The sequence below is a fragment of the Anomaloglossus baeobatrachus genome, chromosome 4, assembly GCF_048569485.1.
Source record: "Anomaloglossus baeobatrachus isolate aAnoBae1 chromosome 4, aAnoBae1.hap1, whole genome shotgun sequence".
Lineage (NCBI taxonomy): Eukaryota > Metazoa > Chordata > Amphibia > Anura > Aromobatidae > Anomaloglossus > Anomaloglossus baeobatrachus.
In genome coordinates this window covers 638,757,066-638,770,026 of record NC_134356.1, presented here as the reverse complement: position 1 = coordinate 638,770,026, position 12,961 = coordinate 638,757,066, and the positions used below count along the sequence as shown (strand labels likewise).

General features: G+C 52.9%; 1 protein-coding gene across 1 annotated transcript in view; it reads left to right on the top strand.

The window, feature by feature from the left end:
• Positions 1–12,961, top strand: part of XPO7 (exportin 7) — a 170,789-nt gene that overhangs the window by 106,711 nt on the left and 51,117 nt on the right. The window contains 1 exon segment of the mRNA XM_075346454.1: positions 8,947–9,055. Coding sequence (XP_075202569.1) covers positions 8,947–9,055 — 109 coding nt within the window.

The following is a 12,961-nucleotide window of genomic DNA, read 5'->3' as shown; positions in this document are numbered from 1 at the left end:
GTACGCATCGGCGACCGTGACCGCATTGAGCCCCCTGTAGTCCACGCAGAACCGAGTGGTTCGGTCCTTCTTAGGGACGAGGACTACAGGCGAGGCCCAAGCGCTGTTGGATGCCTGGATCACCCCCAGCTTCAGCATCTCGTCAATCTCCTGGCGCATGTGTTGCTGCACCTCCAGGGAGACCCGATATGCTGAACGCCGGATCGGGGGATGATCCCCAGTGTCCACGTGATGGACAGCCAAGTCAGTCCTTCCGGGCTGGTTGGTAAACAACCCCCGGAAGGGGAGGAGGGTGGCCCACAGCTGGGACCGTTGGTCTTCCAAGAGCTGGTGGCCAACCTCCACATCCTCAATGGATCCGCCTGCCCTAACCTGGGCTAGCATATCCAAGAGGGTTTCCGCTTCTCCCTCCTCGGGCAGGTTGCACACGGGGAGCGCACATGCCTCCCGCTCATGATGTGCCTTCATCATGTTCACATGGAAGGGCTTCCGCCTTCCACGGGCAGGGTCCAGGGTGACCAGGTACGTTACAGGGTTGAGCTGCTGGTACACGAGGTATGGGCCTTCCCAGGCTGCCTGAAGCTTGTCCTGTGGTACGGGGACCAGTACCCACACCTTTTGACCCACTTGGTAGGTCCTCTCACAAGCGTTCTGGTCGTACCAACGCTTCTGATCGGCCTGGGCTTGAGCCATATTGTCGTGTACCAGTTGCGTCAAGGCCTGCATTTTGTCCCGGAAGCGCATGACATACTCGATAACCGACACTCCAGGGGTGGCCAAATCCCCTTCCCAAGCCTCTTTCACCAGAGCCAGGGGGCCCCGCACACGTCGCCCGTACAGGAGCTCAAACGGTGAGAATCCTGTTGAGGCCTGTGGAACCTCCCGGTAAGCAAATAACAGGTGTGGGAGATACCGCTCCCAGTCACGCCCATGGGAGTCGACCAACATCTTAAGCATCTGCTTTAAGGTGCCATTGAACCGCTCGCACAGGCCATTAGTCTGTGGATGGTACGGGCTGGCCACCAGATGTCGCACCTGGACTTGCTTACAGAGGGCCTCCATCAGCTGGGACATGAATTGGGTCCCCCGGTCAGTGAGCATTTCCTGGGGAAAACCCACTCGGGAGAAAATCTCCAGCAATGCGGTGGCCACCTTGTCAGCCCGAATGGACGACAAGGCCACTGCTTCTGGGTACCGGGTGGCATAGTCCACTACCGTCAGTATGAAGCGTTTCCCGGAGCTGCTGGGGATGGCCAGCGGGCCGACCAGATCCACAGCCACCCTCCTGAAAGGCTCATCGATGATTGGCAGAGATACCAGTGGGGCTTTGGGGCGTGGCCCCGCCTTCCCCACTCTCTGACAGGTTTCACACGAACGGCAGTAGGCAGCCACATCGGCCCCCATTTTTGGCCAGTAGAAATGCTGGTTTAACCTGGCCTTGGTCTTAGCGATCCCTAGGTGTCCGGCCATCGGAATCTCATGTGCGATCCGCAACAACTCCGTCCGGAACGGATAGGGTACCACCAACTGTCGGTCCCTGGGCCACGCCTCCGGTGAACCCTGCTGGACCGTGGCCCGGTACAGCCGTCCTTGGTCCCAGACCACTCGCTCCGGGTCCGAGTCCGAGGGAGGCTGTGCCGCCTGCTCCTTAAGAGCTTTCAGGCTGTCGTCAGCTTCTAACGCTGCCTGAAACCCCTGACTAGATGTGGCCAGAATCGACGAGACTGTCACATCTTCGGTCAGTACCCCGGGACCTGTGTCCTGGCCTCCACCTGACTCGGCTGCCACTTGGTCAGAAGGGGAAGAGCTATCGGACCTCCGGGAGGCCCCTTGGCTTCCAGCACTCCCACTGCGGGTGACAGCGGCCACAGCCGCTGCGACCGTGGGTCGTGCCTGCTCCTCCTCCGTTCCTGACCAAGTCGCCGGTTCAGGCAGACCTACCTGGCTTCCTGACACCCCGGTTGTGGGGGAACCATGCACCGAGATCTTACCTGGGAGCACTTCCGCTCCTGGACCGGCCCCAATCTCACCTGCCTGTTCCCCTCCTGCAGCAACAGAACCCCGCTGTGAAATCTCTGGGGACCCCACATTTGCTGTGGTAGCCCCCACCCCACACACTGGTCCTCCCCCTGCAGCACCCTGCTCTCTGCTTATCCCTGCAGAGGGCAACAGATCCCAGCTCACAGGCTGGTTACTTGTAGAGGCATTGTCACACCTTTCTCTGACCCCCTCCCCTGTCACAGCTGCAGCTGAGTGTGTGTCTATGGGGTCTATGCAAGCAGAAATATCAGAGTTCACTCCCTCCTCCCTTACATCATTCATAGATAACACATTAACATTGTCCGGAGGCATGTCAGTACTGGCTGAAGGTTCAGCCCTTGGTTGGGGCCCAAACTGGGAGGTTATCTGCCCCAAATCTGTCCCAAGTAGCACGTTTGCAGGGATCCGATCAGTTACCCCCACCTCCCTCACCCCTCGCCCTGCGCCCCAGTCCACATAAATGTCAGCAACAGGCAGCGCCGGGTCAGTGCCTCCAATACCGGAGACAGCGAGGGTTTTTCCAGGGATCAAGTCTTGGGGGGACACCATCTCAGGCCGCACCAGAGTCACCTCCGAGGCGCTGTCTCGCAGTCCTATGGTCACAGACCGGCCGACGGTGACAGGTTGGAAGCTGTCCAGGGACCTACCACCACCCCCACCCACACAATACACCTTGGGCGGCCCTTGGGACGGGGACGGAGCCGGGGCCTTGGGACGCTGAGGGCACATGGCCTTGAAGTGTCCAGGTAGGTTGCACTGGTGGCACCGTCTTGGCTCTGCCACGGGCCTGGAGAGGGGAGTTGAGGGGGACACCCCCTGCAGTCTAGGGGCAGGTGGGGCAGTCGCAGAATTCATCTTACCCCCTCTCCAGGTGCTGCTGGTGGCCGCTCTCCTGGCCTCAGGGGCCCGGTTGTTGGTGTAGTCATCGGCAAGGGCAGCTGTAGCCGTGGACCCCTTTGGCTTCTGGTCTCGGATGAACTGGCGGAGATCCTCAGGGCAGTTCCACAAGAGTTGCTCCGTGATGAACAAGTCCAGGATCTCCGGTCCGGTGGAAAGCTGCAGGCCTTGGGTCCAGTGGTCGGCAGCTCGGGCAAGTGCCCGCCGGTGGTCAGCCCAGGAGTCCTTTGGTCCCTTCTGTAGGCTCCGGAACTTCTTGCGGTAGGACTCTGGAGTGAGGTTGTACTGTTGGATCAGGGCCCGCTTGATGGTGTCGTAGCCCTGATCTGCCTCAGCAGACAAATCCCCAAGGATATCCAGGGCCTTACCCCTTAAACGGGGGGTCAGGTATTTGGCCCACTGGTCCTTGTCCAGATGGTGCTGCAAGCAAGTCCGTTCAAAAGCAGTCAAGAAAGAGTCCAAGTCTCCATCCTTCTCCAGCACTGGGAAGTCCTCAACACGGACCTTTGGAAGTTTGGTGTCTCGAAGGTCACATGTGGCTGATGAGGGCCGGAGCTGAGCTAGCTGCAGCTGGTAGTCACGGTCTGCCTGTCGCTCTCGCTCTTCACGCGCTGCCTGCCGCTCTCGCTCCGCAGCCTCACGCTCTGCTTGCCGCTCTGCCAGGAGTTCCTTGTAGCCCTTCTGGTCTCCAGCCTGGAGAAGGGCCATAGCCATTTGAAGAAGGCTATCCGAGCCTCCCAGGCTCGGTGGAATGGCACGTGGTGATCTGCGGCACGCTGCGGAGCCTGGTGATTCACTGTCCCTTTCAGAGCGGAGGGCTGGCATCTGGCTCGTTGAGGAACCTTGGGTGAGCTCCTCCTCATCTTGTCCAGCAATGTCCTCGGCAGAACGGTTTTCTGGCGTCGAGCTCCTGGAGGACTCGTGGGCAACCTCCTCATTGCTGTCCACAGCACCGTCCTCCCTCTCTTCGGCTCCTGCCTTAGCATTGGCCAGTTGCATAGCTCTGCTCCTGGTGCCATCAGCCATTCTTGCAGACTTTTGGTCACTGACACAGAACTGACACCTGATGCCTCCACACACCTTACAGTATCTGCACTCTGACACTCTAGTGTTGAGCTAGTCTGAAGACCCCAGCAGCCACAGCTGCTGCAGGCAGTCTTTAGTGTCTGGGAGTATGGGTCTCACACTCACACACACTATTATCTCGATCCCACCGCTATGCCACCAATATGTCACAAACCACCGGGGGGGTCACTCAGAAATCCCCCGCGCTGGCTACCAGTACGTCACAATCGGGGGGTAACAAGTGGGGGTCACCCCTCCTTTATACCTCCCGACCGACAGACAGAGCACGTGACGCGCTCTCTAGCGCCCCTCTTATAGTCAGGCCAATTATGGAATTGCCCGACCATAAGCAAGGAGGCCGCTATACTACTTATGCCGATTATTGAAGGGTCCCCGGTGGGAGTAAGGTATATATTCCCCCGACCTCCGCGGGCGGAATATATAAAATCTCCCCGAATCTCACTGGCCTCCCCACAATAATCCTTGGCACAATTCGCTGCCACCAACCGATTTACGGTAACTATTAGCCGAACACACAGACGTGGGATTCAAGATCGAGATAACCGAACAGCCCAAGATTAATTATATAATTTAATCAGCCTAAAGCACACTAGAAACTACAATATATACAATAGGGAATCTACAGAATATACATATGTCAGAGTACAGTTACAATCAAAGCATGGGTTACAAACAGGCATACACAGTTCCAGCAGTTACCTTGTTGCGTCTGGCCACAGGGGGGCGCTGTAGACCAGGTTTCCAGGAACTCCCACAGATGTTTCCTACACGTGACCCCCAGCGAAAGAACCCTGGAAAATGGCCGAAGTAGGGTTATCAACCTGGGCAGATCCAGGTCCCCTCCTACCTTCGTGACCTCAGAGGGAGCACTGCTCCACCCCTGGCTGGAGTTATGGACAAAATCCACAACATGGAATATGGCCATAACTTTGCCTGGGAGCGTCGTAGGCGGACGCCAATGCTCTCATTGTGACAGTTATGAATTTAGCTACAGAACGAGGGGACTCATGACCTGTCTGCCAGTTCCCCATTGGCTGATATCACGCCTGGGGCATTTCCCAATGTCCTGCTCCCATAAAAAGGGTGTGCCGGCATCGTCCGCATGCGGAGACACCATTTTTATGGTTGCCATATTTATCGGAAATATGGCTTGCGAGATATGAACCATTTTTTACTGGAGTCGTTCTGTCTGGCTACTTCCAGAGCCTTGCTAATTAGATAGCAGCTCCTACTACAGGGTGACGGCAGGGAGTCATCCTGTGTCCATTGTTCCCACACCACCTCATCTCCATATCACAGGACATGGCCATGGAGGTGTAAGTGGAACACTGAGAACAAGAAGGGAGGGGGCACTGCCAGGGAGTGATGAGGGATTATGACTGGAGTCATAATTCATCTTCATATCCCGGGTTTTTCCTCACATAGTCAGGACATGCCTGGTGTCTAATGGTATAGTCAGGACATGCCTGGTGTCTAGTGGTATAGTCAGGACATCCCTGGTGTCTAGTGGTATAGTCAGGACATCCCTGGTGTCTAGTGGTATAGTCAGGACATGCCTGGTGTCTAGTGGTATAGTCAGGACATGCCTGGTGTCTAATGGTATAGTCAGGACATGCCTGGTGTCTAATGGTATAGTCAGTACATCCCTGGTGTCTAGTGGTATAGTCAGGACATCCCTGGTGTCTAGTGGTATAGTCAGGACATCCCTGGTGTCTAGTGGTATAGTCATGACATCCCTGGTGTCTAGTGGTATAGTCAGGACATGCCTGGTGTCTAATGGTGTCAAGGTTCAAAATGACGATGATGATGAGACTCAAAGGATCTCTCGGGATCCGGCGCTGTTTCTAATTAAAATGTCATGAGTGCACTTAGAGACTAAATAACTAGACAGCAAGTCAGTTACATCTATCTCCATGACTGGCTCTTGACCAAGTGTACTTTTTATTGTTTGAAAGAAACTCTAGACCAAGCAGTAAGGGGGTGTAAACAAAAGTTTTAGTCCAATCAAGTATCGCAGGTTAGGGCTTCATGACGTAGAGAGATCTACACATCCTCCTTGGATTGGTCAGTCCAGACTCCAGGAATTTCCTTTGTCCATCTGTCTTGGGTGCAAAACAGGAAATTGCAGCCATCTTTACAATTACATGTGCTGGTATATACTGTGTCTAAGGAAAATACACTGAATATGCAATATAGATATATACATGTTAATAAGAAACAAAAGCATTCACAAATATGTGTGTTAGTTCACATCTACTGAACTATATAACTGAGTCTATGAAATGGCTGAATTAAGTATTTTTGGATACTCAATTCTTTATCCTCAACAATGGTATAGTCAGGACATGCCTGGTGTCTAATGGTATAGTCAGTACATCCCTGGTGTCTAGTAGTATAGTCAGGACATGCCTGGTGTCTAGTGGTATAGTCAGGACATTCCTGGTGTCTAGTGGTATAGTCAGGACATGCCTGGTGTCTAGTGGTATAGTCAGGACATACCTGGTGTCTGGGGGGTATAGTCAGGACATCCCTGGTGTCTGGGGGTATGGTCAGGTCATCCCTGGTGTCTGGGGGTATGGTCAGGACATCCCTGGTGTCTGGGGGTATGGTCAGGACATCCCTGGTGTCTGGAGGTAAGGTCAGGACATCCCTGGTGTCTGGGGGTATGGTCAGGACATCCCTGGTGTCTGGGGGTATAGTCAGCACATCCCTGGTGTCTAATGGTATAGTCAGGACATCCCTGCTGTCTAGTGGTATAGTCAGGACATGCCTGGTGTCTAATGGTATAGTCAGGACATCCCTGGTGTCTAGTGGTATAGTCAGTACATCCCTGGTGTCTAGTGGTATAGTCAGGACATGCCTGGTGTATAGTGGTATAGTCAGGACATCCCTGGTGTCTAGTGGTATAGTCAGTACATCCCTGGTGTCTAATGGTATAGTCAGGACATCCCTGGTGTCTAGTGGTATAGTCAGGACATCCCTGGTGTCTAGTGGTATAGTCAGGACATACCTGGTGTCTGGGGGGTATAGTCAGGACATCCCTGGTGTCTAGTGGTATAGTCAGGACATACCTGGTGTCTGGGGGGTATAGTCAGGACATCCCTGGTGTCTAGTGGTATAGTCAGGACATCCCTGGTGTCTAGTGGTATAGTCAGGACATACCTGGTGTCTAGTGGTATAGTCAGGACATGCCTGGTGTCTGGGGGGGTATAGTCAGTACATCCCTGGTGTCTAGTGGTATAGTCAGGACATGCCTCGTGTCTAGTGGTATAGTCAGGACATACTTGGTGTCTGGGGGGTATAGTCAGGACATCCCTGGTGTCTGGGGGTATGGTCAGGACATCCCTGGTGTCTGGGGGTATGGTCAGGACATCCCTGGTGTCTGGGGGTATGGTCAGGACATCCCTGGTGTCTGGGGGTATGGTCAGGACATCCCTGGTGTCTGGGGGTATGGTCAGGACATCCCTGGTGTCTGGGGATATGGTCAGGACATCCCTGGTGTCTGGGGATATGGTCAGGACATCCCTGGTGTCTGGGGGTATGGTCAGGACATCCCTGGTGTCTGGGTATGGTCAGGACATCCCTGGTGTCTGGGGGTATGGTCAGGACATCCCTGGTGTCTGGGGGTATGGTCAGGACATCCCTGGTGTCTGGGGGTATGGTCAGGACATCCCTGGTGTCTGGGGGTATGGTCAGGACATCCCTGGTGTCTAGTGGTATAGTCAGTACATCCCTGGTGTCTAGTGGTATAGTCAGGACATGCCTGGTGTATAGTGGTATAGTCAGGACATCCCTGGTGTCTAGTGGTATAGTCAGTACATCCCTGGTGTCTAATGGTATAGTCAGGACATCCCTGGTGTCTAGTGGTATAGTCAGGACATCCCTGGTGTCTAGTGGTATAGTCAGGACATACCTGGTGTCTGGGGGGTATAGTCAGGACATCCCTGGTGTCTAGTGGTATAGTCAGGACATACCTGGTGTCTGGGGGGTATAGTCAGGACATCCCTGGTGTCTAGTGGTATAGTCAGGACATCCCTGGTGTCTAGTGGTATAGTCAGGACATACCTGGTGTCTAGTGGTATAGTCAGGACATGCCTGGTGTCTGGGGGGGTATAGTCAGTACATCCCTGGTGTCTAGTGGTATAGTCAGGACATGCCTCGTGTCTAGTGGTATAGTCAGGACATACTTGGTGTCTGGGGGGTATAGTCAGGACATCCCTGGTGTCTGGGGGTATGGTCAGGACATCCCTGGTGTCTGGGGGTATGGTCAGGACATCCCTGGTGTCTGGGGGTATGGTCAGGACATCCCTGGTGTCTGGGGGTATGGTCAGGACATCCCTGGTGTCTGGGGGTATGGTCAGGACATCCCTGGTGTCTGGGGATATGGTCAGGACATCCCTGGTGTCTGGGGATATGGTCAGGACATCCCTGGTGTCTGGGGGTATGGTCAGGACATCCCTGGTGTCTGGGTATGGTCAGGACATCCCTGGTGTCTGGGGGTATGGTCAGGACATCCCTGGTGTCTGGGGGTATGGTCAGGACATCCCTGGTGTCTGGGGGTATGGTCAGGACATCCCTGGTGTCTGGGGGTATGGTCAGTACATCCCTGGTGTCTGGGGGTATGGTCAGTACATCCCTGGTGTCTGGGGGTATGGTCAGCACATCCCTGGTGTCTAGTGGTATAGTCAGGACATCCCTGGTGTCTGGGGGTTAATATCTTCATTCCTGGGGGAGTTCTACAATGGTCAGGACATTGTGAGTGATCTTCCCTTTGCTGTCTGGGTCTCTGCGGTCTCACAGAGGCTGGATCAGTCGAGGGGAGAGTGATCTGTACTGTGAAATTCTCACATTTGATTAGTCCCAGATCCCATAAATGCCGTCCTGTCCTCAGGATTTAACCCTCCGCTGTGCATTGTGTTACAGAGTGAACACTTTTCCTTTTTGGGAATCAACAGCCAATCGAACTTGTCAGACATGCGCTGCCGGACGACCTTCTACACTGCACTAGGACGCCTCCTCATGGTGGATTTAGGTACTGCCTGATATTTAAAGAGGACCTAGCGCCTTTAAACATATCTGTTTTAAAGGGTTAATCTGACATGTTTCCTTGTAAAGAGTTTATCTAAATTGCATACTAAATACACATAAGTCCCACAGCAGACAGAAGAGACGCTGGGACAGGTTTTACCCCTGTTGCTGCTTCTTCTCCATAAGACACAGGAATCCGTCATGCTTTCTTCCTGCAGCAATACATCCACACTGAAGTAAGAGCACATCACAGACGTCTCCTGTGGTTACATCCTGCACACATTTTCCCCACACACAGTGGTAAGCTCCAACTCAGGAGCAGGAAGTCTCACACAGCTGTTACTTTAGGTAGTAGGTGGAGAGCCATGAACAATGGCCCTTCCAACAACCGGGTACTGGGTGATATGTTATATTGATCGCCTATTGTGAGGTTAGGCAATCACTGTTAAAGTGTTGTCTGGCGCCACTCTTCCACATCAGGAGGTTGGTTGGTGCTGTTGATGCCGTGTCTACACATAACTGTCATGAATTGTGCATAATTGTCAGGTATTGTGCACCTGCCTATTAATATGAGTCTGTAGATACCAGCAAGGACGGGTGCACAATTAGCAAATATGTGTCCTGGCAGTTGTGTGATCTCCACGTCATCGCGATGCACAAGTGCACAGCAGACAACCCCTTTAGGCTGTGTGCATACATTGCATTTTTTATGCAGGTTTGTAACAAATCTTTATGCCAGCAAAGTCAATGAGGATTCTGAAGTGCTGTGCACATGTTGCTTTTTTTTCCTTCTGCACATGTTGCTTTTTTTTCTTCTGCAGATTCAGTACAGAAAATTATCTGCAGCATGTCAGTTGATTTTTGCCTGTGTTTTTTTAGCCTTTCACCCATTGACTTCATTAATGAAAACCACATGGCACAAAAATAGCACCAAAAAAGCATGCATTTTTGGGGCCTTTTACACCAGAAGGTGCAGAAAATGTCTGCACCAAATACTCAGTTTGCACACACAGCTTTAACCCCTTCAGCCCCCAGCCTGTTTTCACCTTAAAGACCCGGCCATTTTTTGCAATTCTGACCAGTGTCACTTTGACAGGTTATAACTATGGAACACTTCAACGGATCCTGGCGATTCTGAGATTGTTTTTTCGTGACATATTGTACTTCATGTCAGTGGTAAATTTAGGCCGATATGTTTTGCGTTTATTTGTGAAAATTTCGGAAATTTAGCGAAAATTTTGAAAATTTTGCAATTTTCAAAATTTGAAATTTTATGCCCATAAATCTGAGAGATATGTCACACAAAAAAGTTACTAAATAACATTTCCCACATGTCTACTTTACACCAGCGCAATTTTTGAAAAAAAAAAAATTTCCGTTAGGAAGTTAGAAGGGTTCAAAGTTCATCACCAATTTCTCATTTTTCCAACAAAATTTACAAAAAAAAATTTTCTTCGTCGCTCCATTGGGAGACCCAGACGATTGGGTGTATAGCTACTGCCTCCGGAGGCCACACAAAGCATTACACTAAAAAGTGTAAGGCCCCTCCCCTTCTGGCTATACACCCCCAGTGGGATCACTGGCTCACCAGTTTTCGGCTTTGTGCGAAGGAGGTCAGACATCCACGCATAGCTCCACTGTTTAGTCAGCAGTAGCTGCTGGCTATATCGGATGGAAGAAAAGAGGGCCCATATAGGGCCCCCAGCATGCTCCCTTCTCACCCCACTGGTGGTTTGTAAGGTTGAGGTACCTATTGCTGGTACGGCGGCTGGAGCCCACATGCTGTTTTCCTTCCCCATCCCCCTGAGGGGCTCTGGGGAAGTGGGATCTTACCGGCCCCAAAGCCCTGAGGCCGGGCTCCATCCACAGACCCATTGAACCTGCGGGATGTGGAGCGGGAGTGCCGTTCAGGGACATGGCCCTGCACCATTACAGGTACTCTGTGTCCCCGTACACACAGGCACAGCACACTCCAGACTTGCTGGGTGTGCTAGTGCGCCGGGGACAGTAAAGGGTTACAGTCACTGCAGCCTAGCTGAGTGACTTTATTTATTGGGAACTACCGCGCCGGACGCTCCGGGAGCGGCGGCGCGGCTGGGACTTGTAGTGCGCCGGGGACTTAGCGCCGACCGCGCTTTTACGGCGGCGGCGCTTATAAATCCAGTCCCCGACTTTTGCGGCCTAGCTCCGCTTCGTTCCCGCCCCCACCCTGTCAATCAGGGTAGGGGAGAGACGCTGTACAATCAGCAGCGCCGAGGGCTGGAGCCTTATTTACATGCTCCAGCCCTCTCACTAGACACTGTGGGACGCCGGTTTCCCGCTCTGACTTGGGGCACGCCCACGGCCCGCCCCTACTCATACGAGCTGGAGAAGGACGCCGGCAGCCATTCCTGCAGCCCGAGCTGAGAGAACGGACTCTGGGCAAACAACAGGACTAGGGCACCCACACACCCGCTTATAGGCGGGCGGTAAGCGGCACCTGGGGTGCTGACATTAAATACCGCAGTTTGTCTATTTGTATTTTAAGTACACTGCATAGGTCGCTATGTTGGGCTATATGCCCTCTTAGATGGCGACACATCAGCAGCAGGAAAGCATGGGTGCTAAGGCACAGGCTTTCTATGCTGCTTGTGTTGCACGTACTGAAATGTTCATGTGTATTTATGCTTGTATGCTATACACTGCACTGTACGGTCGCTAGTCTTGGCTATATTCGCCATAGAATGGCTAGACTACAGCAGCAGAAAAGCAAGGGTGCTGAGGCACAGGTTTTTTTCTATGCTGCTTGTATTGCAGGTGTTGCAGTGTTCATTTGTACTTATGCCTGTATGCTATACATTGCACTGTATGGTCGCTATTCTGGGCTATATTCCCCTAGATGGCTAGTCTACAGCAGCAGAAAAGCAGGCTTTCTATGCTGCTTGTATTGCATGTGCTGCAGTGTTCATTTGTACTTTATGCTTGTATGATATACATTGCACTGTACGGTCGCCATTCTTGGCTCTATAAGTCGGCAGCAGCATATAAGCAACACAGGCTTTCGATGCTGTTTTTGCTGCATGTGATACTGTTCCACGGCACTGCTCCCCATTGGGTGCAATGCTCCCCTGTAGCACTTGGTCAGCCGGGGTCTCTACTTGACGTGGCCAAAAGAACCACCTCTCAACCCTGTCCAAGGACAGGGACGGAGTTGCAAGGGGATAGAGACTTGCAGTCCGGACAGGCCATGGGCAATCTGGATCATTGCTCCCTGGCCACCCTCACTCGGAATAAAATCGGTGCTCCGGGGGGGGGGGGTCCCGGGAGGCTCTCTGTATGATGAGGCAGACGTAGCTCATCAGGACTTTGATCCTGACACCGCTCTCACTCCGGATACACCGGATGGTGACGCCATAAGGCATGATCCTATAGCGTCCATCAATGGAATGTTGGATCTTTCTCCCTCAGCTCCCCCAGCGGAGGAGTCAGCTTCACAGCAGGAGAAGTCCCATTTCAGTAGCTCAAACGTATATTGAGTATTGTTCTGGCCACGCTGACTTCAGAGAAGCAGTCCAGGAACACCACGCTTCCCAGATAAGCGTTTTCTCCAAACGTATTACGGATACACGTTATCACTTTCCCCCTGACGTGGTCAGGCGTTGGACCCAGGGTCCAAAGGTGGATTCTCCAATCTCCAGGCTTGCGGCTAGAGCCATAGTTGCAGTGGAGATGGGACTTCACTTACAGATGCCATTGACAGACAGATGGACTCTGGTTGAAATCTGTCTATGAGGCTATCGGCGTGTCGGTTGCTCCGGCATTCACAGCCGTATGGGCACCCTAAGCTTTTCAGCTGTTCTTGCGCAGCTGGTCTTGAGCACAGGTACATCTGTGCCGCAGGGGCGTCCGTAACCTCGCAATGTCTGCATTG